Below are 25,174 nucleotides of genomic sequence, written 5' to 3'. Positions count from 1 at the left end.
TTGATTTTCATTTTTGCCTTTGAGCTGTAATTTTTGAACCTTACGAAGTTGCTCTTCTTATTGCTAGAGGCCTAAATGTTCATATTCTCATATATTTGAGAAGTTCTTGAATCAACTTGCCTCTAGATTATCAAGTTTGAGAGTTACTTTTTTCGGTGACTATCATTTACTTTTTTTTATTCAAATTTTAAGTTTTTGTGTATAAAGACATATAAAATGTGTCTTAATAGAGCCTATGGCTCATATTCTATCCGTGAAGTCATGTTGCTTTGGAATTTTCTCTCTCGTTTTATTTCTCTAAAGCTTATATTTTTATTTATGTATTTTTAGAGTGTTGGGTGAAAAAAATAGATAGTCTATTTAAAAAATATATAAGTGTCTATTCACCCCTCTAATAATCTATCCCGGTCCCACGTATATGCCTATATATATAGCCGAGCCTCCGCCCCCCGAAACCAGCAACTAGCTCTTCTCAGCTCTCCTAGCTCTCACACTCCGTCCAGTGCCGCCCCCAGTTTCAAACCGACCCAAACGCGCGGGCAGAGCTGACTGACCGAGCGAGTGGCAAAATGGTAAGCCGGATCGCCGACGAGAAGCCGCAGCCGCAGCTGTTGTCCAAGAAGGCCAGTTGCAACAGCCACGGCCAGGACTCGTCCTACTTCCTGGGGTGGCAGGAGTACGAGAAGAACCCCTACGACCCCGTCTCTAACCCCGCCGGCATCATCCAGATGGGCCTCGCCGAGAACCAGCTATCCTTCAACCTGCTGGAGTCGTGGCTAGAGGCCAACCCGGACGCGCTCGCGCTCCGGCGGGAAGGCGCCTCCGTCTTCCGCGAGCTCGCGCTCTTCCAGGACTACCACGGCATGCCGGCATTCAAGAATGTAAGTACTCCGATCAATTCATTTGCTAGCCAAGTAGCCATCCACTTGGTGCTTGCGGTATGACTAGACTTACCGACGAGTAAACAAGACTGACCCGCGCATGTGTGCACGTGACCTGCGCAGGCATTGGCGAGGTTCATGTCAGAACAGAGGGGGTACAGGGTGGTGTTCGACCCGAGCAACATCGTGCTCACCGCCGGCGCCACCTCGGCCAACGAGGCGCTCGTGTTCTGCCTCGCCGACCACGGGGACGCCTTCCTCATCCCCACTCCATACTACCCAGGGTATGTATTAAATTACTCCTCTTACATGCACACACACATGAGTTGCTTTTACTTGCATATGGAACGTGCAAGTGGCGGCTGCTGAGTGACTCCGCGCGCTGCACATTACTGTGTACTTGACTCGGCGCACATGGCGATTGGTCTAACCCGATCGCGTTCGCGTCACGCTTGGCGTTGCAGGTTCGACCGCGACCTCAAGTGGCGTACCGGCTCCGAGATCGTCCCCGTGCACTGCAAGAGCGCGGACGGCTTCCGTGTGACGCGTACCGCGCTGAACGACGCATACCGCCGCGCCCAGAAGCGGCGGCTGCGCGTCAAGGGCGTGCTCATCACCAACCCATCCAACCCGCTCGGCACCACGTCCCCGCGCGCCGACCTCGAGATGCTCGTCGACTTCGTCGCCGCCAAGGGCATCCACCTCGTCAGCGACGAGATCTACTCTGGCACGGCCTTCGCCGAGCCGGGCTTCGTCAGCGTCCTCGAGGTCGTGGCCGCACGCGGCGGCGCGGATGTGTCGGACCGCGTGCACGTCGTGTACAGCTTGTCCAAGGACCTCGGCCTCCCTGGCTTCCGCGTGGGCGCCATCTACTCCTCCAACGCCGCCGTCGTCTCCGCGGCGACCAAGATGTCCAGCTTCGGTCTCGTCTCGTCCCAGACGCAGCACCTGCTCGCCATGCTCCTCAGCGACAAGGACTTCACCCGCAAATACATCGCGGAGAACAAGCGGCGGATCAAGGAGCGGCGCGACCAGCTCGTGAAGGGCCTCAGGGCGATCGACATTGGTTGCCTGGAGAGCAACGCCGGTCTGTTCTGCTGGGTGGACATGGGCCACCTGATGCGCAGCCGGTCGTTCGAGGGGGAGATGGAGCTGTGGAAGAAGGTGGTGTTCGAGGTGGGGCTCAACATCTCCCCGGGCTCCTCGTGCCACTGCCGCGAGCCCGGCTGGTTCCGCGTCTGCTTCGCCAACATGTCCCCCAAGACGCTCGACGTCGCCCTGCAGCGCCTTGGTGCCTTCGTGGAGGCCGGCAAGGGTCTGCGCCGCGCCCCCGCCAGGAGCGTGTACCACCGGTTCGCCACCAAGTGGGCGCTCCGGCTCACCCCGGCCTCCGCCGACCGGAAGGCCGAGCGGTAGCCGGCCGGCTAAATAATGCTCAGCCACGTCCATTACTCGGCAGCAGCACACCACTAGTAGTAATAGGAGATTATTCCTTATTTGGTACTTGTAATTTTGTGGTATATACTGCCATTTTTCCTCGCAGCGCCGGCGCCGAGGTGCTGAGGGCCGCTGTTGTATTAGGTAGCAGGAGGTAACGATCGGTCCATGCACATGCACCCGTCCCCGTCTGGCATCGCATCGTGTATTTTTTGACTGGAATTTCTCCTGGATTTTCCGGTTGTTTGGTGTACGCAGTCGCTGTATGTCATTATTACGATGATGATTATTGGTTACTGGTCAATAAAGAAGTTTCAGATATATTGTATACTACGCCTGCTCGGTGTATCGGATCGGTCGGCACTTGCACGCATCGCGTAGCTGTCACATGAAAGTCAAACCGGAACCGCTCGGACAATATCTGCAGGTAACGAATCTTAAGGCTCGGTGTACTGCAATTAGTACTTGACGGCAACGTCGTCGTCTTTAATAGCCGGCGTCGTCGCCACTACCATCGTGCCGACAGCCAAGTTCGAATGGAAAGGAAATTCCAGTACACAGAGCAGGTTTTTCAAAAGACCTGTTTTTAATACGATACGTGTTTTCATTCTTTTCATCTTTCTTTTCTGCTACGTATTAACAGTTACATAAGAATGACAATATAGATTAGGATTTCATAAGTATTTCTTTAAAAGATCCTACAAAATTTTCTTCTATCCAGTAAGGGTGTTACAAAAAGATGGACACAAAGAGACATAAGTTTAGTATGAAAAAAATCCTTTAATATGAAAAAATCACAGATGATAAATATCTAATACGACGGTACATGATATACGTAGAGGGGCTAGTATTCTGTATATGAGGCATAATATTTAACATGAGAGCGCATGGGGCCCCCATTTGCACGGCCGGGATGCGACTTTGTGAGCTACTGAGATCATCTCGTGGGCCGTGTGGTCCGTACCGCTCCTACGGTTGACTCAACCCATACATGACGCGCGCGAGTCGAAGAAAAATGGTACCACGCGAGCTCAGAGTAGGCAGTTCTGTCCACTGTTCTTGAGCGACTATAAGAAAGCGAAGTGTGGAGTCACTGAAGCATAGGAAACGGACCTAGTTTGGAGCGTGGAAATTTCGCAAGATTTGGTTGGTGCAAAATTCTAGTGAAATTCATGCATCGAGGGATAACGGATTGTCATTGGTGTTGATTACTCTTGCACGAGACACAGTTCCGGAAAAGTAAAAGGATTATCCGGTGTATGAAACTTTTTTTTTTTACCCCGAATCAAACGTGGAAATTTTCCTCATATATGTGTGTAATTTGTTTTAGCGAAACTCCGGTGCTTCAAACAGGCACTGGTGTGTTACTTGCCCTTTTCGGACTTGTTTGGTCGAAAATCCTGTTTCGCACGTGATCGTTAGCGTTCAAGTTTTGGATGACTGTAGTATAGGTTCACATAATTTTTTAAAAACTTTTTTCTTAAAAATTTTTATCAAAACTTTTCTCAAAACTTTTGAGCAAAACTTTTCTGCTGCAAAGTTTTCAGTGCAAACTTTTTTTAGCCAAACTTTTCTCATGCAAATTTTTTCAAAAACAGAAAAACACAGGAGAGAATTTTTTTTTTCCAAAAACGGAAAGAGTTGAGGTTGTCCGGGGTATTGCGTTTGCTTCCTCGTGGATGCACTAAATAGCAAGACTTCTGTTTGGTAGAACTCTTTTGGTCTAAATTTTATAGAGGAAGTGGTTTTATAAGGAAAATGATTTCGTGGTTAAATTGATTTTTTAAGATAAACTTTATAAAGAAAGTGATTTTGTGACCGAAGTGAATCTGTAGAAGCTGATTTTTTTTCAACTTAAGATATCTAGTTTATTTTAAAAAATCACTGCTACAGAATCAATTAAAGAGTTAAAAATTGTAAATTACCATTTGATAGATCATTTACTAATTACACAGTCTAGAGAGTCACTCTTTCTTCCTGAAAGGGTGTGACTTAGTGGTTTTCCATTATTGCAAATAAGAATAGCTTACAGTGAGCTGATCGATAAGAAAAAGGGAATTTTGCCACATCACATTTTACCTTTTCATCTTTAGACCATACACACTGCCAAAACACTAATTTGTCCAGTACCATTACAAAATCTGGTTTCTTTGCCAAAACACGCCACACTGAATTAAAAATTGTTTCGTCCAGTCAGAGATGAGAGAACACGATTGAAATGTCCATTTTGCCCTTTTGGTTGGCTGGGTAACCAAACGATGCTCCGAACTGACTATTACACATCACTCTAGCGATCTATTCAATGAGAGATTAACCGAAGTAAATTTTGGCAGGATTTCTTCACTCAAGGGCATCTCAGCACAAAGCAGCTTTTCAGCAGCAGACAAAGTAGCATTTCAGCACCTAGTAAATGTCCATTGCATCTCAAATATAGCATAATTTTTCAGCTCGAATAGAGTAACAATCCTGACACAATAACCAGCCAAATTGACACCTAATTAAGGTTCATAAGTATCTCAAAGTGGTCTAGCAACACAGTAGTAGGCTCAGGTTTTGTTACACCACAAAATAAGGCTCTCAGCCACATACAACCATCACAATATAAGCTTAGTCATTTCGGTTTCACTTGTTTTTCTTGGCCCTTCTCACCTTCAGCTTCTGAACTGTCCCTTTGAGGACTTGGACGTCACTAGCAACAGGGACCTGCTGAACAACAGCATTATGGACCTCATGGGCATCAAAGATGTACTTGGAGATGCTCGTCACCTTCTTGCCCTGCCCCATCTGGCCTTCAGTTGGAGAAGTCCGGTGGGGGCACTGCTAGGGTTCGAGGAGCTCGAGGGTGGCGGCTGCGCATCTTCTCAGGAGGGGCAGGCGGGCAGGGGTGCGGTGGGGAGGCAGGTTGGGGCCAGGCGCTCTGGGGAGGAAAGTCGGGGCAGGGCGGCGCAGGGCAACGAGCAGGGGCGCCCGCCGCGGTGGCTTCGTGAGATGGGGGCAGCGAGCAGGAGAGGGATCGGACTGAGTTGGTGAAGAAAATGATGCGAGTTTACTGAAGGGTAGTTTTGGCATTCTGAAAAGATGACGTCATCTCTAATGCGAAGAAATAATATTTAACTCAGCGCGGTGTGTTTAGCAAAGAAACCAGATTTTATAATAGTTCTGAGCAGAAGCGAAGCCACCTGAGTCAAAAAAAAAAAAATAGTTGTCACTAGCTCATTTCTATCACCTGTGCACCACTCTGGGACAGTATTGTGCACCAACAAAGCAGCCTAGCTGTCCAATAATATAGCTTGAAGGCCTTGTACGTTCTTAGTATTTTCTTTTCAGTTTAACCAATCCTTCTCACTTAGTATGATTCCTTCGACTAGAAGCCTTGCACCTTTCTTCTCGCTCACTGCCTTGGCCAACAAGCATGGTGACATGTACAAGCTCCTCAAGCGACGATCGGTCATGCATCGGGCGTGGCAGACTAGCTGAGGCTACTGTCTTGCTGCCTATCACGACGTGTGCAGTGTTCGCCTCTGACCTCTCTTGGCCGTGTGGACTAGGCAACCGATGCTAATGCTAGATCCTTCTAATTAAATCTTAATTATTATGATTTGTTTGAAGAAAAAAGACTTATACTTTGAGTTTTGAAATTAGGGTTCTAGGGAATTAGAAGAAAAATTGCAACTTATAGGGGACTATTTAAGACTTTAGATTTGAGATACAATATCAGGCGAACTTCTAGATGCATCATGCATACTTCTCTTGCCTTTTGTTATATAGTTCTCAAAATAAGTACATAACACTATGATTATGTACAATCAAATAGGTAATGAGTACATGTGAGTAACAAGAAAATAAGAAAGTTATAAATGATGCTGTGGCTCATAGCTTCATCAACAAGAAAGAACATAAATACAAAGAGGTCATATACTAACATTCTATACAATTTATATTTGAAAATAGCAAGTAATTTCTTTCTCCTTTTTTTACGAGCCCTCAAAGTCACATGATGCATTTTGCTAACACCTTTGTGGTTCGACCTTATTTTCTTGAGACAATTCTCTATATGCCACCGAATGTTAGTTAAATTTTTTATTTGCCATTAGAAAAATTACGATCCCTCATATACTATTACTTTATATTTCCTTCCCCTGTATGTCACTATCGTCATAACAGAGCTGACGGCGGTGGTATAAAAGGGATGAAAAATTGAATTTTTTTCATCCCATGTGTACTATTGTCGTTAGTGACGTTATGAGACAATGGTACATAGGGGATAAAAAATTAAATTAGTGGCATAGAATGTATCATCACTTTTTAATGACAAATTGAGAATTTTGATAACATTTAGTGGCACACAAGAAATTATCTCTATTTGGTTAACTATGCTACATAATAACAAATATTATGAGTCGGTTTTTTCATTCTGAAGGCACATTTATCGTTGATTTTTTTGTCACTTTCCCATCACCATATGTTATGATGAGCCATTGATGCTAAACTTTGACAAAACATTAAGTAAAATATTGCTTAGATTGTATACATACTGCTATATATCTATATAAGTGATGTATCAGAATCTGTTTTGCTCTAGCTAACTTCGTCACTGGTTCTGAGCAAATTAATGTTTTGACAGTGTGTTTGAGCAAAAGGTGGCAAGGTAGAGTGTGCTGTGGCAAAATTCTCCATAAGAAAAATACTTGGACTCGACGCGTGAGGCCAGTGATCTGGGTACCACCAGCAGTCACGACACATGTAGATGCCGAGACAGCATTCGCGGCCGATGATATGTCATGTCAGTAGATCGAGGGTAACTGGATCTGCCGAGGAAGTGAGACTCGGAGCGAGCTACTACTGGCTGAGAGAGAGAGGCAGCAAGTCCAAGCACGCCACATGGGGCTCACCCGCCGGGTGCAGACAACAGACAAGTTTCGATCAGGATTCTTTCCCACTGGGCACGCAGCGACAGACCAGCCCCGGGATTGGCATGGGCGCGGATGCCTGGACCCGGACGGGAAAACCGGTTGACCGTGGCGGTAGCATCTGTAGGGATGAAAGCGGGACGACGGGAAAATTCCATCCCGTCCCATAATCGTTTTCTGTTTTTGTCCGGATTATTTCTATTTTTCTGTTTTTTTACACGAAAACGGATGAAAACGAAGCAATGAGGTCCGGATACGAGATCGAAAACAGGTGAGATCTCATCTCGCCCATGTTTATGAAAACTATTCAAAATTTTCTCGTTTCTATACCGTTTGGAAGTCAGATGGGTGCTCGGGATTTGGCGGTCAGTCGGGCTACAGTAGGGGTGTAAGGACACCGCCCCACTTTTTCGTCCCGGTGTAGCAGCAACAGGTCTGACATAGACACATAGAGTAGAGGATGGACGACCAGTAGAGTGCCGTGGTCAGCAACAACCGTAGATCTTCAGCTTGGCATAGAGGCGGTGACGCCGTCAAAGATCAGAAACATATACAGTGAAAGGTTAACAGTGACTAGGCCAAACACACATCCAATTTGGCTAGAATAAGTTTGAACGTTCTGGCCGGTCATAAGTTACATGCCATGACGTCACCACGAGAAGCAAACAAAATTAAACTATTGGTTTATTAAATGATTAATTAAGCCATTGGCGTGACTAAGTTTTCCAGCTTTGGACGATAAGAAATAAATGTGGATGGAGGCAGGACCGAGCTAATCAATGCGACTCTTCCCCTTTGAATATAAGGGGACCTTGTCAACTCGTAAGACGAGAGCCAACCATTTCAATTAGTGGTTGCAATTGTGTATTTGATGGTTTACAGATGTGTAGCTGGAGTCCTAAGTATCGATATTGGAATTGTTTGATATTCCTAGGGAAGAAGTAGCTGATCTGCTCATGGTCCTCCTCACTGCAACGGATTGGCTGAATGAAATTTTTATGGAAGTTTATTGCAAGCCGAAAAATAGCCAAAAATATATAGGACGAGCATAGCCAAGAATCACAATGTTCCGTACTAATGAAGATGCCCGCGTTGTCACCATACAAGGAGATCTACGGTGACACTGTGTGTGATGTAATGGTGGTGAAGATGCTCTCTCTTAAAGATGGTCAAATGTGTCAATCATGTCGGTCTGGTACGGGTCCGGCTCGGCATGACTCGACTACGGTACGGTCTGATAGGTCCGGATACTGTAACGGGCCATGTCGTATCGGTCTGCGTGCTGCACCCTCGGCCCACGGCACGACCCGTGAAGCACAGTACCATGCCGGGTCAGTTCGGGCATGGTTGCAGCACGACGGGCCATACCAGGGCCGCTGGACGGTAGGGCCGAGCGACGGGGCGGGGGCGGCGCGACCGGGCGACGGGGCGGGGCGGTGAGGCGGTGCAGGGACGGGGCGAGCGACGAGGAGAGGCGGGGCGGGGATGGGCAGCGTGTCGAGGCAGCGCGGGGGTGGGCGGTCGGGGCGAGGCGGGCTGCCATCGTGGAGGCGGGCGGCGTAGGCAGCCAGTGCGGGGTGGGGCGGCGAGGGGGCGCAGGGGCTGGCGGCCGGTGCGGGGCGGGGTGGGCTATGCCCGTGCTGGCCCGGTCCGTCTATCTTTGTGCATGGACCGTGTCTATAGTATCGTGTCTCGGGTCAGCCCAGCAGATACAGTCTAGTTGGCCATCTTTACTCTGTCCCATGGTGCGCTCGAAGATGAAGTGCAAAGAGTTGATGGCTAAAATAAAGAACATCGGGGTATCCTTAACGGACTCTCGATCATGTGCAAAACACTGTCCTAGGACACTATTAAGGAGGATGCGTGAGGTAGCTGTTTCAAAAGAATGGAAATACATTTTGGCCACTTGTGACCAAAATCGAGCCTTTGGAGGAGTTCAAGGAGCTACTCCCATTTTAGTGAATTAAAGGCGTTCGCTATATCTAACTTGAGGAAGAGTGCCGGTGTGTTGAATCAAAGGCTTTTGCTATGTTAAAGACCTTTTGCATATAAAGGAAATTATTTTGAATGCATCGATTTTTTATGAAGGCACTTTGATAAGGAGACACCATGTCATTTAAGTGTGACCTGATCGAGCCTATTGGTCAGAAGCTTAGAGAAAATTTTCACGATGTTGTGGATCAGATTAATAGGGTTTTAGTCACTTATTTTTCTGCGTGTCTTTTGTCTTCGTTAGCAGGACAATGTGAGCAGGGTTCATATGTTTGAAGCTAGTAGCTTGAAGGTCATGAAGGCACCAAAAGGCCTCAACAAGATCCTGCTTAACTTAATGATATACCAAGAGACTTAGAAGAAGAGGGTGATGAACCCATCCTGCCGAGAAGCTTTATCAGGCATTGAGAAAATCATGTCCTTTATCTTCTCTTGAGAGAATGGATCGTCAAGATGCTGGAGTTCAAAGGGTTGAATTCCTAGAGCATTCCAGTCAAGTGATTGAAGCCTATGAGGCGAGGCCTCGAAATGACTATGATTTGGATATTGTGAAACACGTTTCAAAATTCAAATTATTCACACAAAATGATCTATGTTTTTCTAGTTACAGCAGAGTATATCTGTATAAGTAACATGTGTACTTCAAAAAAAACCCAGAAATGTCGCACCTAGAATCCATACTAGAAAGGAATCCAGCACATGGATACATAAAGCTGTGGGACAAACCAACAGACGGCTTCGGATACAGTATCTAATGGGGCCTGCCTGTATCACAAATGAGCAGAGGTTGTTTGCTCTTGTTCCTTACAAAAAAGGTCAAACGTGACGTGCCAATAATCTTCTGATCACGACCCAACGACCACGTTGTCTGCACACCGTGACAACAACTTCAGTCTTACAATGCCATTGGGCCATCGGTCGTATGCATCATTCAGAACTCAGGAATCAGGAGTCAGGACACGATCGCTATTGTCTGATATGCACATGGATCACGAAGCAAATTGATCGAGTGCCTGGCCCATCATCTACCTTCCAAAACAGACACACAAAATCGCACTGTCAAAGGCGTGCCGTCCCAAAGGCAGGCAACCTTGATGCCACGGTCCAAAACTTCTCATGCTCCGGTGGCCCCTGCTCTCACCAGATAATCAGCTTGAGAAATTCCGCTGCCACCTGACGCTGCAAAGGGATTCCACGCCTCGCCGGAATTTTGCATGGCGCTGTACTTATATGCCTAGCCAGGCCCAAACAACGTTTTGGAACGGAAGGATAGAAAAACAAACGAACCGAAAAAAATCACATGAATGGGATCTGAGCTAAGTCGTAAAACAGATTAATGGAAAACATAGAAAATTGGTAGAAGAGGCATTTGGAACGCAGGAATTCATGTCAACAGAATTTAGAGGACAAAATCTGTCAAATTTTCATCCGTTGTATCTTGAATCAATGGGACAGATTGATCTGCATTTATTTATATAACCATAATCCTCTCCCTCACTCTCATTCCATTGACCTGCTCGTCGCCACGCAGCTACCACTTCTACTGCTTCGCCCCCACCCCCGCCCTTGCCCTTGCCGCCTCGCACGTCGCCAACCTGGCATGGCCCGCCTACCTCCTTGTCCCTCCCTCCTTCGCTGCTACCTTGCCTCCACTACCGCCCTGCCTGGCTCCGACGATGGCGCCGCTGCCGAAGTCGCAGTCCCCGGCGACTGCTCCCTCGTTAACCCGTCAGCTTTGCTCGCCCCCACTGCCACCATAGGCCAACCGGCCGTCCCGCCCACCGCCTGCCACCACCGTCGGGATGACAGCCTCCCTCTAAGCTGGCAGCCCTCAAAATCCCAAAAACCCGAACCCAAACCCTAAATTCTAATCCTAACCTTGTCATCGCTGGAGGAGCTTACCGGAGGAGATGGCTGCACCAATCTCATGGAGTTCACTGGAATTCATGTGGTTCGTCGGAGATAAAGGAATATGTGTCCTGCACGAATCTTGCCGCCGATCTTAAGTGAGTAATTCGACACATTTTTCCTAAAAAATCTGTCGACAATTAACTAGCAAAATTCTAAAAAAATATGATGTCTGATAGATTAATAGTTGGAACAGTTAACAATATTTTTCTTCTTTTACCTTCTTGCACACGGGACCCTTGGTCCATGAACTCAACTTACGCACAGTTTTTTTTTTGTTTTTTTTTATTAGAAACGAGCCCTCTATCTGGCCTGCATAAGAGGCCTTACGGTGGTGTAGGAGACGAGGATCTAACCCCGCCCCTAGTTTGGCTTTACCGTTGGAGTTTTACCACTGAGCTTCTTACTCGTTTACAGTACAACAAATCCTTATCCTTCTATAGTTCTGATCCTTTATCCCTGTGTGGCTCTCGTCCTGTCCTTATCTTAAGCAAGCAGAACATGCGATACTGCGATGGACCAACTCGAGCAAGCGGTGACCGAGAAGACGCGGGTGGCTGCGTGTCGTCGGCCGCTCTCGCGTTCTAAATCGAGCGGCGAACGCGCAATTGAAACAAGCAGCAGTCGGTTTCATTCCACGGCGGGAGAGAGAGAGAGAATGAACAAAGATTCTTTCACTTAGTTCAGATTGGATGTTTTATTTCTTGTGAAACGTACATGTAGTGGTTCATTTCCTTTGAGACGGGAGCGTGCGTTCCTCCATTCCGAACGCGCTCAGCACATTCCTTTCCAGAGAAACTGAAAACCAAAAAAGTTCCCATACGAAACATGTGATCCAAACAGGCCCTTTAGAGGCTCAAAGTTTCATGCAGCGGCGACAACACAGCCACCGCGGCCCCGCCCTGCCGGCGGTCGTGTCGACACTAGCGTGTGTACGCACGGCCCGGCCGATCGACCGGGATCGGGAGATTAGATTCTTCCGAGGATTCTTAGTCTGTTACTACTGTGGTTAGCGAGCTGCTACTCACCCCCACGGCCCCAGCATCCCAACGTTTGGGCGGCAGATGGCCCTGTGTGCATTTGGCCGTACACGCACACGCAGTCACAAACACAGACACGACGCTGTGCGCCGGACAAGGAGTCAAGTTTAACGTGCTGCAACGCCGCGCATCTCGGGGCCGGCGGCCGCACCAGGCAGGCTACACCCCCTGAGAGCGCGCCCCCACATTGTTGGATGCATGCTGCAACTTGGCTCGTACTCGCGCGCAGCCCCATGTGAAACAGCGGTGTTCATTTGAAATTTTTTGCAAAACTAACTCTTGTCACCCGCTGTAAGGGGGCGACATGTTTACAAATAAAAAAAATTGTGTTCCATTACTCTCAAAATTAAAAATGCTATCGAAGTAGTCATAAAAATCCGAAAATATTTAGTGGTGAAGAGGATGCTATAATCTAACTTTCCAAATCAACTCAAACAATTCTTATACAATGAGAAACAAAAAAGATAAATTCATTATACATAATCGAATCTGTACAATGAAATTTGACTTTTTGTTTCTTATTGTAAAAATCATAGTATTGTTAAAAGAATTTGGAGAGCTATATCTTTGTATCCTCTACACCACCAAATTTTTTCAGATTTTTCTATTACTATTTCAATAGTGTTTTGAATTTTTGAGAGTAATAGAACACATCATTTTTTTTATTTTTAAATATGTCATCCATTCGAAGAGTGATATGTACCGGTTCTAGAATTTTTTTTAAATGGACACCTACTTTTACAACTATTTTATTTTCGAAATATAAAAATAAAAAGGTCGGTCGATCGGTCCCTCGGCGCGCGCGTGGTCGGCGGCCCATGCTGCTCATGCAACGAGTTGGACACTAGACGCCACCGCCCGGCTGCAGCCTACGTGCACGCCGGCCTTGTTCTCATCGATCGATCGGTGCTCTGTAGGCTTGTTGGGCCGGCTGACCGGGCGTAGGTGCGAGCGCTACCGCTACGTAGTAGTACGGGGCCGGCATGGGGTTAGCATGGTCTGAGTAGAACGGATGGGCATTGGACCTGCTTCAGTCCCACCCAGCTGGAAGCCTAATCGCTCGAACGGACAATTCGGACACCTGCATGCTGCGCAGATCAGCATCGTACTGTTTAAGTCTGTTTATTTGTATTTCTGTTTTTATTTATCTAAAGAGTTGTGTTTTGGTTTTTTAAAAAATATTTTTTATTTTAGCTGTTAAAATTTATAATAATTTAAAAAAGCTACTCTAAAGTAGTTTTTCAGCTTCTAATTTATTTACTCAGAAGTAGACTTCTGATTTTTTCTCAGAAATCACTTTCCAACAAATCTATTTATTTAGATTTCTAGCTTTTGAATTTTTGATAAAAACAAAACACAAAAGCAAGCTGAAACAGACTCTAACTACCTTTATACCAGTCTGTGTGGGCTGCAGCTGTTTGTTGTTAGCTGTTTTGCTGCACTGTACTTCCGGGCGTAGATCACACACTTATTATAACGGGAGATTACCAGTCTGTGTGGGCTGCAGCTGTTTGCTGTTAGCTGTTTTGCTGCACTGTACTTCCGAGCGTAGATCACACACTTATTATAACGAAAGATAGATGTGGTTGCTGGTTGTGTCATCCACGGATTGGTAGTACCCGTTGATGCTTCAGTCTAGTGTTGGGCACTCGTGACAGTGCCAGCTTTAAAGCAAGTCAAACAAGTGAACAGCAACGTATATCTTCCAATCTCCTTCAGAGATTAGGGCCTCCTTTGAATAAAGAAAAAATAGAGGAATTTTAAAGGATTTGTATCTTATAGGAAAAAAATTCTATGAAGCTCTTTGGAACAAAGGATTGAATCTTTAGAATTTCTATAAAATTCCTTTGTAATGACTTGTTCTATAGGAATTTTAGAGGATTTTTTAGCATGAGGTCCAACCTCATGGAAAAATTCATTTGACTCCATCTCTATTCTCTTATTTCTGTGTTTTTCTTTGTTGTATCCAAATGGTTCGCTGAAAGTTTTATTGCATTCTAGGTGCTTATAGGATTGTAAGTGATAAACAATTTTAATCATGTGTTTTTCATATTCCTATATTTCAGAATACTGCTTTCCAAGGCCCTAGATTGTGATTGGTGACCATTCCCATCTCTCTGCAGCGCCGCTGGAATCCAGCGTAAAACATGTGAGGCACTAATTCATCGCCCAAGTATTTGCGCCTTAATTACTGGCTGAGAACTTCACACAGAGTACGGAGCATTGCCGGCCCCAGCACAAGCCCAACCTTGCCGAAATGGTAGGAGCGTTTCTTGCTCCAGCCCACGGGCCAGATTTGGCATGGCAAGCTGAGGCCGTTAAGAACGAATTGACCCATTCAGGGACTTGAATTTTTATATATATATTTTTTCCAAACATTTCAAGATTAGATACCCATTTAAAAAATAATAAGATCTATTCTATTATCGCTCATTCAATTGGAGACTTTATAGGCCCCGACTGTTAGTGAGTTTAATAACTGGAGAAAGTAAGATCTCGTCTGTTCAGCGGGTGAGAACTTGATCTCGTTTGTTGAACGGGCGAGACATTCGTGGCTGCAACGCCACGCGGGTCCAATGAAAGGTCTCGTCCGTTTAGCGAGCAAGATCTTTTGAGTATTTAGACCGACGCGATCAGTCCTGCCAACGCTAGCATATCATTTCATTCCTATTCAACCAAGAGGGGAGGGGAGGGGAGAGGAGGGAGATTTGTGCGGCTAAGTCTTGCTAGAAAAAATATCTCACGTTGTTAAAAACTTTGGTCTGACAAATAAAATATTTTCTATCACTTTAGATAACGTAGGTCAAACTCTAGAGCCATGGATATTCTTACTCCGTTGTTTAGTATATATGCTGAATCTTTCTTGTTACATCAACAATGTGCTTGTCATATTATCAGTCTTATAGTAAAATCCGGTTTGAAGTGGTTGTCGTAATACCTAGACGATTTTCATCCTGCAATATCTTTTCTAAACTCCTCTAACCAATGAATTGCAGCATATAAGTAATATTATGTTGCAATGGGTGTGCGTCCACGTAAGTTTGCTGTGGACATACCGGTAAGATGGAACTCTACTTTCATGATGCTCAAAAATATTGTGCCATATAAGAGCACATTTGGTGTGTTTATTCATACACACTATCATCAACATGGGGGGTCAAACTTTACTCACTGAAGCGCATTGGTATGTTGCTGAAAGGATATTAGAGTTTCTTGAATTTTTTTATGATTCAACTGTAAGTTTACGGGAGTTTATTATCTAACATCTTGTTTAGTAGTGCATAATATTGTTGAAATTGCTGCTCATTTAAACATGTATGAAAATAACAATCTTCTAAGAGATTGTGTAGTTCCTATGAAATCTAAATTTTTAAAATATTAGAAAGAAATTCCTTTATTGTATGTATTTGCCTTTATTTTAGATCCTAGAGCTAAAATCGCAGGTTTTTTAGAGTTCTCACAATTCTAGATGATGCACTTGGCCATGATTATTCTACTTATTATACTAATATTTGTTCTAAGTTATTCAATGTTTATAGTAAATATGAAACAATGTATACCGGACTTTGCTTATAACGACCTCCACTAGCACCCACAACCGGTAAGAAGACAACAACGTGAGGAAAAATATTTGGTAGATGTCCTTCATCAAGAAGTTCATAATCTTCGTCACGATCGTCTACGACTACGAGTGTTGGAATTCCAAGATCCGGAGGGGAGCTAACTACCTTCATCAATAGTGACGTTGTCAACCATGAACAAGAAAATTTCAACATACTGCAATGGTGGCATGAGCATAAGACGAATTATTCAGTGCTTTCACTGTTAGCACGAGATTTGTTAACGGTTATCATATCTACAGTTTCTTCTGAGGCTGCCTTCAGTCTTACTGGAAGGATAATCGAAGAGAGAAGAAAAAATTTGTCAAGTGAGATGGTTGAAATACTCACCATAGTAAAAGATTGGGAATAAACTGAAGCACGAATACAACACACTGCAGAAAACACTGAGCTTGAAGATACATTCCAAAATTTGTATCTAGATGTTGATGAGAACGTGTAATTTTTAATTTTTTGAGCTAGGTTGTACTATTTTTTCCTTTGTTAGAAAGGTTTTAATGAGGCAACCTATCAATAAAGCTCATTTTTATAATTAATTCTATGTCCCTATTATTTCTAAGTTTTTTATTTTATTAATGATTTTTCTTTATTTTTTTGGAAAATGACCCGCCACCCACCTCTCGTCTTAGCCTATAAATATCATCTCAAACTCCCTATGATCCCATCGACCACTCATATCTCTTTTTCTACTTGCTAGCCAGTAGCCACTTGCCCACTTCAAGAGATCAATTCCAAATTTCAATTCATGGATCAAGACACCGAGAACTCGCGTGCATGGTCATGAGTATGGCAATATTTTTAAAAGGTCTTTAGAGAAATTAACGGGGAACATGTAAGATTTTCTAAGGGTAATATATGCAGCCATGAATTAGGTGCCAGATCTCCAAATAGAACGGGACACTTGTGAAAGCATATTAAATATTGCAAGTAAAATTCTGGGGTTTCTAATGAAACCATGTAATTTTCGGAGCATAGCCATAGATTGTACTCTTTTTTCCTTCTAGTAGAAAGGTTTTTAACAAGCAACCAATCAATAAAGCTCTTTTTATTTATTTTCTATAATTTTTTTGATTTTTTGAATTTTATAGCTATTATTTTTTTTATTTTTTCTATTTTTTTAGTGTTGCCGGGCCGAGCGTGCCTCCACCGTGCCGGCCGGCCCAGCCATGCGCCGTCGGACTGCCATGTCGCCAACCTCCCATCGTGCCCGCCGGGCCACGTCGTGCCGCCAGGCCCGTCTGCCGGCCGGGCCTGTCGTGTTGACCATGCCGTGGGCTGGCCCGGCAGGGCACGATGGAAGATGGGCCGTGTCGTGGGCCGAGGACGCGACACGTGGGCCGGCACAACACAACCCGTTACAATATTTGGGCCTATCGGGCTGTGTCGAGCTGGGTCCATACCGGGCCGTTCCGAGTGGCCCATTTGGTCATCTCTGGTCGGGATTTATCATTTTACCAATATGTTTTTTCTAAGCTTAATGCTTTCATAGGATTCCCTGCCTTCCATGTAGAGGCAACAATAACTCCTTACAGAATTTTTGCAGAATGAAATGATCACACCAAGCAACAGCTTTCACATGGATCCTCTGCCAAGCATCAATGCCACAACTTTTCCATCTTTCATATGAAATCTCATACTCTAGCCCCAGCCATGCACATGCACTCAGTCCATGCACCAGCCTTAACCAACATAAATAACCTCATCCTCCATAAATAACTCCATCCTCAACCATGGATAGAACACTCATTCCACAGCTCTCTTAACTGCAATAGCTTCCTCAGCTCCACCAAGCCCACCCAAGAAACATTGGGGATTTTCATCCCCGAGAGGGTCGAACCATCGATGTGTTTCTGTGGCGACCTTTGTAGGCTGTGTGAGTCCCATGATATCTCCTACACCTATGACAAACGCTTCTTCATGTGTGCCAACTACCAGTATGACTCGTCTCGATATAGACCGTACGAGTACCCACTGATATAGCGACATAGATCACTCATGTGCCACTTTACATACGATTTCATGTATTGTCTTACTAATCTCCCCTCTTATTTCATTTGTCCAATCTCATTCACCTAAATGTGACTTCATGGAATGGCTGGATATAGAGTAAAATGAGCACTTGAAGCGGTGGGTTGACATGGAGATGTGGTGGAGGAGGGAAGCTTACGAACACCGGGAGTACAAGCAACAGTAGGAGGAACTACGACTGAAGTGTTAGGAGGAGGAGCGCATGAGGATGGAAGCAAAGGAGTGCACCGCGGCTGAAGCACGCGAAGCAGAGAGGGAAAGGAAGCGGGAGAAGGCTCATCGCGCTAAGGCGGAGGGCCCCGATGCCCTGAGAAACGGCAAATATCCAAGGTGCACTCAGTAGAGAGCATCTGTTGTACCCCAACCTATTTTCATTCCTTGAGGCATGATAGGTTTAGCAGCAGCACGCTATTAAGTTAATCTTTACATGTACCATACATACCAATGTTTGTTGTCATCTCTTTATGGTTAGGGTCCATTCACGCAGCGACGAAAAAACTCATGTCTCATGTAATGTTTTATCAGTGTATATAAACTCCACGCCGGGTTATATGATATTTGTGCTTTATAACTACTATTGTTTGGAAAATTAGATTTTGTATTCTCACAAAGTCACTTCATAAAAAAATTCCATACACTTTTACAACAACTAAATAAAGAAAAATCGATAAAATGACATCCAACTAAAATTAGGGATAGAATGAATCGTTTGGACAACTGTATGCACAACTACCATTTTTCATTGAATGAATGTGCAATATTTTTTAATTTACTGAATTCAAAATATATATTACAAAAACTAATTATAAATATATTTTTGTAATTGAATTAAATTGAATATGTCACTCGAGAGGTGGGCGATAGAAATATGTCACCCGTTGTACGGGCGAGATGAAGGTATCGCCCGTTCAACGGGCGAGATCAAGTTCTCGCCTGCTGAACGGGCGAGACCTTCCTCTCTCCGGTTATTAAATTTGTTGGTAGCCAGAGTCCACAAAGTCTCTTCCATTTAACTAGCGAGATCTTGTTCTCGCCCATTGAATGAGCGACGGTAGGGTAGACGTCATTATTTTTCAAACAGCCACAACCAGAACAAGCCAGCTTGGAGTACAAGTACATTCAGATTTGCTTTTGATTTCTTAGGTTTTTATAGTAGTAAAAACTATTTTTAGTTTAAAAAACCATAACCAGAAGTCAATAAAAATAGGTTGTTTGTTTCAGTTTCTGGCTTCAACGAAGCAAAATGCACTAGAAATCCAAACAAACAAGAACTAAGTATCTTGATGCACATAGTTTATGACCTAGAACGAAGGTTGCAAAAACACATGATCAGAAACATACAAAAAGAGATAGAGCTAGATGGGAAACAGGCCACCCCTACACACCAGAGCTCTCTGCATAACGATTGCTAGACGTGAAAGACAAAAAACCATGTCCGGGAGGACTCCCAGAGAATGTATCATTTTGATCACTCCACTGAAGCTTTATCTTCATCATCAGATTCGGCCTGGTTCCGCTGCTCGCCCACAGGAAAAAGTACTAGGGATGGCAGTGGAAATATTTTACCCATGTGCCCACTAGTAAAAACCCTAACAGATGTGGGTTTGAATTTCAATTTTTACTTGTGCGTATGGTTATGGGTTTGAGGTTGAACCCAATGAGTACAAAGAGATATGTATCAAATTGGCAAACATGTGACCACTTTGCCCACGTACCCACTCCTCAAATCTGACATGTGGACCACTTCTTATCAGATATATAATCTCAACTTTCCAACTGTAGCCGCCAGCCCATAGTCCTAGCTTCCCAACCCTAGCTACTAGCCCGTCTCCCTGAATCCCCCTGTCGGCCACTCAGAGACTCGGCATCTCGATTAGACCCCCAGACGCCAAATCTCAGATCTTCAAGATACGCCCAGACCTCCCTCCGGCCTCCAGCCTCCCCGACCGCGCCATCCACGGATCTGCCACTGTAAGGAACAGTGACGTCCTAAGAGGGATGGTGAATTAGGAAACTTAAAAACTAATGGCTTCAAAAACTTCACAAGATCAACCTATATCAATTTCTTTCTAAATGTGCTCTAGGTTTATCTAGTGTGTCTACTCTACCGCTCAAGAGGATTGCAACATACTCTAGCAATATAAATTGCAAGAATACAAATGCAGAAACGTAAATAAGATAGAGAGACAAACTCAGCATAAGAGATTTTTATCTTGTGATATTGGTGGCACAAAATCCACCCCTAGTCCACGTTGTAGCTCCACAAAGGATATGCTCTCGATCGCCAAGTCTCTTCTGGTCACAACTCTTGAGATACCAAGTCACCAAGATAAGGCTTCAAGCACGATGAGCCACCAAGCCACTAAGGTGAGGTCTCACCACTAACCTCTATTCGGGTCACTTGTGCGCTATCTTCACTTTGGAGCTTTAGTCACAAAGAAAATGGCCTTAGCATTCCTGCACAATCTTTTCACCACAACTCCACACCAAGTCGGAGGGTCAATAAGTTATCGATGAGTCATCAAGACTCCAAGACACCAGCGTACCTCTTGGTACACGATTGGAACACTCCTTGATCCACTCTCTAGGTTGCAGCATATAGCAACACTTCTCTCTAGGCTTATAAGCACTAATCACTCTCGAATTGTGTTCTTAATTACCTTGGATGAACACTTCTAGTATGGATGTCTTCTCAAGTGTGTATGTGGTTTTCTGGACTCCAGCACCTTCAAATGGCCAAGTGGATGGGTATATATAGCCTCAAACCTGTCAACTAGCCATTGGTCCAACGGCTCACAGAAACTATAAACACCGGATGATCCAACGTTAACAGAAGTACTAACACCGGATCATCTGGTGAGCACAACAGACGAAACTAGCCATTGGAACCCCACTCAAACATATTCTCAACACCGGATATTCCGGTGTAACCTTCACTTCCATCACCGAACTATTTAGTGAGTTGACTTGATCCTGAGCGCGCCACTTCTTCTCTGTGCAAAAAGCTCTGACGTTCATAATCTCCATCGCTGGACCTTCCGGTGTGTACAACATCATTTTTTCAGGATTTTTCACATACTCTGTTAAATGCTTCGATGTAAGCCTTCGATGCACATGGCATTGATCACCGGGCCATTCGGTGCCTTGATATTCACTCTTCAACTCTCAAAACACCTCTGTAAGAAATAGTATGGTGCATATTCTCCGGTGTGTTCGACTCAAGTGCCGAACCTTTTGGTGTATTGCTCTTCTTCTACCTGAAAGCAAAACACTCTGGTGTTGCTCAATGCCTAGCATCGGACTGGGTGAGGTCTTTCTCCTCTACTAAAAATACTCCAGTGAGTATAGCCTTCAATACACTGGACTATCTAGTAAGAACAAATCTTCTGGGACTTCTTCAATCTAATTAAACTTTGTCCTGGCTATGATGGCTTCTTCATGTATTGCATCCATGAGATATATTAAAGTATATACTTAACAAACATGTTAGTCTCATTGACTATGTTGTTATTAATCATCAAAATCACAATCATGGCCTAACATGGTAATTTTCGCTACAGTTGCACCTATCCCAGACTTCGACGTGCTGTCCACGGATCTACCACGCCATCCATGGACTATCGCAGCCGTCCCTGACTCTGATGTGCCATCCACGGATCTTCCACGCCCGTCCTCGACCCCGACGTGCCATCCACATACTACCATGCCCGTTCCGACTCCAACACATCGTCCAAGGCTTTGCCACACATATCCTCAACTCCAACTGCGCCGTCTACTGCTCAGTGGTGCCCACCCCCGACTACTACTGTGCCGTCCCTGGCTCCGACTGTGTCATACATGTCCGTCCACGCCTGACTCCGATCGCGTCGTCCATGGCTTTGTGCCCGTCCCTGACTCCAACCGTGTTGTCCATGCCCATCCTTGCCCGATGCCAACCCCCGACCACCCGTCTGCGCGCCCAGATGTCAACCCCCACTAGTAGCATTCCTGAAGTCCCACAGTCACAAGCGTCCGCCTTCGCCCCTCTTGCATCTGAACCTCGTGTTGCAACTGCTCCTCTTATTGAATCTGGTGATGAAATATGTGGTCTCTTGTATCCTGAAAAGTTCATATTTTGCTGAAATTGCCGGGTTGAAACATGTGGTCTCATGTCTCCTCTACATTGGAAGATTGCAAATTTGCCTTTTGATGTTTCTTTTTTGTGTTTAGTCGATCAACACACTATCCATATTAGTGGCTTAAAGTATTGGGCTTTCTTTTTTTATTAAAGTCACATGACTGATCTAGTTACTAGCATAACTAAAATGTCTCTATAGTGAAAGGTAGCAGTTGAATATATGTTAAATCTAACAATAGCACACAAAATAAATATTTGTACTGATAGATGTTTCCAACCATCTTGTTAAATATAGTTGCAGCCGTTGGTATCTTGCTTTCATTTCATAAACTACCACCTACATTTGTATCTGGACATATCTCATACAGTCATAACATTCAGTGGCTGCTTTAGAAACCAGATTTGATGGCAAGAGGCCCTCCTACTCTTTCTGCTTTGATATCATCACAGTTCACTAGTACTAGGCAGGGCATACTTCAGTTTATCACTAAGTGAAATAATACGTTGTACTTGTTAATGTGTCATGTGTGAACAGATAATGTGTTGTTGTTATGTGTAAACTATGCTTTATTGAGATGTATGATGTATATGAGATGTTCATTATCTTTAGTTGAAAATTTGAGATGCATGTTTAAATTGCTAATATGTTCAATCTAATGTATATGTTGTTTGACTTGTTATATGTTATATACTAATAGTGTTAAGAACTTGAGTCATTCTTGATCTTACCGTATAGTCATACTTGTTTATTATATCTGCGGTATATAAGTGTACTCGTAGGTGGTAAGCATGGGTTTTAGTTTTTATCGGTAATTAATGGATGCAGGTACAAGTTTGAGAATTAACTCGTAAGTACACGGGTTTGTATAGCTTCTATCTACTTGTTTCATCAACAGCACCGTAGAAACCTGCACTGACATCAATCGCGTCATGGTAAGCATGAGTTCTTCAGCTCCTCTCATGGGGCCCTTCTTGCTCAGCCCACTCGGCAAATCTGCCCAACATTTGAGAAACGAACAGGTATGATAAATAATTTCACCAGTATCACGAATCAATTTTTCTTCAATACATGCTTTGTTTTTCGCTTTCCAAATGGCCTAGCACACAGTTGCGAACCCAACATGGAAAGTTCTCCCCTGTGGTAAGAATTTTTCAACCCAGCAATAATATTGTCGAACAGAGTTAGGTATGCCAGACTCCCACACGACCTTGGCTACAGGGCATAGGAAAAACAAGTGCTGCACAGACCCATTCTGAAAGCAGAACATTACAAGAACCATTGCCCCTCCATTTTCTCCTAATCATAACATCTCTATATAACAATGCACCCTGCTCCAACGACCAAAGGAAGTTTTTTTCTTCTTCAAAGGAGTATGTTGGAAAGATTGATTAGGAGAGTCTCTCACTAACCAATCTATTATATTATTATTTAAGTGTTAAATGAAGTCACGGTATTTGCTATCAAGATAATAAAAGTACCACATTAATTAGAAAAAAAAATCTAGACCATTTATTGTTGTGAAAATCTAACGGTCTGAATTAAACAAAAGAGTCTATATTAAATATGATTATTAAATAGTTAAATTCAAATTAAAAGTAATAGAAAATTAACAGCTCGATTTCCATACGGTTTGTGAAGCATAATATATAAATAAAAAGTCTAAATAAAATAAAAAATAATAATTGAAATTGGGGTTAGAATAGAAAAAAGTATCCATATCAAATATAGTCTTAGAACAAATCAAATATCTAAATAAAGAGTCCATGCAAAATACAATTAATTAATAGCTAAATTTTATAATAAAAAATAATATTTATATATATTAAAAAATTACTAAGATAATATATTAAGAAGCACCATGTAAGCTCAAGATCGTTGCATAAAGCAGACAACAGGCAAGGCACAACACGCAAGAAATATAAAAATATTCTGATTTCGGTTGGGCTGCCTGCATCTAATATTACAATTTTTGCAGTTGATCGAAATGTATACGAATCGAATCAATACATGTATAAGATTCAGATACAAGTTTGAAGTAACTTGTATCTAATTTTCTTTTCTACTAATATAATTTTTATCTCTTCTTCTAATTTTATGTGTTTTATAACTAAAGAACACTAACCTTATAAAAAGCTAAATAAACTAATTTTTAATCAAAAGATTATCATGATAAAATATTACAGTAAAACTAGTCACACTATTAACATAAGTCACCTTACTAGTGGAATAGTATTCTGAAGTACTTGTATTTGGGAAGAGCGGGAATACCATGAAAGTTGATTTAGTATTCACGAAATATACCTTTGATTTTCCCCAGCTCGAGGGATCCATGCACCTTTTGGTGTGTTAGTTGAATATAGTATCAAAATTTAGAACAATAATACGTGAGATCATGTGTTGAAAAATTGATAAAAGCAAAACTTACATAATTATAAAATTGACAAAAGTACAAAGTATTTTATCATCATGCATACGGAACTGATATCAAGACAGTCAAAAAAGTCACATGAGTATTCGAGCTAGTGAGTTGTGTACGTAAAGATAATCGCACAATAAAACATACACGGAAGATGAGCGTGGTGCTTTGCTAGTGGCCCAAGCGGCAGGGTCGGCCTATGTGGGCACAGTGCTGGTGGAGCACTGTTCGGCCAGTGGAGTTGTGTGGCCCATGTGGCGGCCTGGCAACCGGCCCTTGGTGCAAGGCGGGTGGCCGATCGGGCCTGGAGTGCGGCAGGGGCACGTGGCCCAGTCGGATGGAGTCCGACGGATGCTGGAGTTTTTTTAGACCTCTTGTAGTATCTGAACTACATATATTCTCATATCATACTCATGTACTCACCCATGCACCTTTATGCGTCAGCTAATATACACTCTATACTCATGCTCATGCGACTGCTTTGGAGGTATAGTCTTGGACATCAGTACCCAGTGCTGAGAGGCAATGATTTTATTTTTAGAGGTTAGCCCCGTGCGCCAATTTCGAATCTGAGGTCCAAACTCTGATGAGCAGGCTGCTCAATGGCAAGCTGGCCACTCGACCTGAAGCTCGGTCTCGACGGATGCTGGAGCCTGGAGTTCGATCGGGAGTGAGGTACTGTGCTCGACGGGAATAGTTCTGCTAGAGAGAAACAGCGCCGCCAGAGATTGGAACAGGGATTAGAGAGAGTTTAATCTAGAGTTTCGTGAGTAAATTTTTAGGGATGATTTAATGTGCGTCTTGTGAATCCATCTATACAAAGA

General features: G+C 43.8%; 1 protein-coding gene across 1 annotated transcript; it reads left to right on the top strand.

Moving 5' to 3' along the window:
* The first annotated feature begins 449 nt into the window (after window positions 1-449).
* LOC133911227 (1-aminocyclopropane-1-carboxylate synthase 1-like) lies at window positions 450-2,651 on the top strand. Its single transcript, XM_062353434.1, has 3 exons — window positions 450-881; window positions 1,005-1,165; window positions 1,346-2,651. The coding sequence occupies exons 1-3, from the start codon at window positions 570-572 to the stop codon at window positions 2,295-2,297; spliced, it is 1,425 nt and encodes a 474-aa protein (XP_062209418.1). The 5' UTR covers window positions 450-569; the 3' UTR covers window positions 2,298-2,651.
* Window positions 2,652-25,174: the final 22,523 nt, after the last annotated feature.

This window comes from Phragmites australis, chromosome 3, assembly GCF_958298935.1.
Source record: "Phragmites australis chromosome 3, lpPhrAust1.1, whole genome shotgun sequence".
In the NCBI taxonomy this organism is placed as follows: domain Eukaryota; kingdom Viridiplantae; phylum Streptophyta; class Magnoliopsida; order Poales; family Poaceae; genus Phragmites; species Phragmites australis.
Note: the sequence above shows the minus strand (reverse complement) of the source record. Positions and strands in the feature narration are given on the sequence as shown.

Coding starts and splice junctions, on each gene's coding strand:
- LOC133911227 (XM_062353434.1), top strand. CDS start 570: ATGGTAAGCCGGATCGCCGACGAGAAGCCGCAGCCGCAGCTGTTGTCC. Junction 882..1,004: donor GCATGCCGGCATTCAAGAAT/GTAAGTACTCCG, acceptor TGACCTGCGCAG/GCATTGGCGAGGTTCATGTC. Junction 1,166..1,345: donor CCCACTCCATACTACCCAGG/GTATGTATTAAA, acceptor TTGGCGTTGCAG/GTTCGACCGCGACCTCAAGT.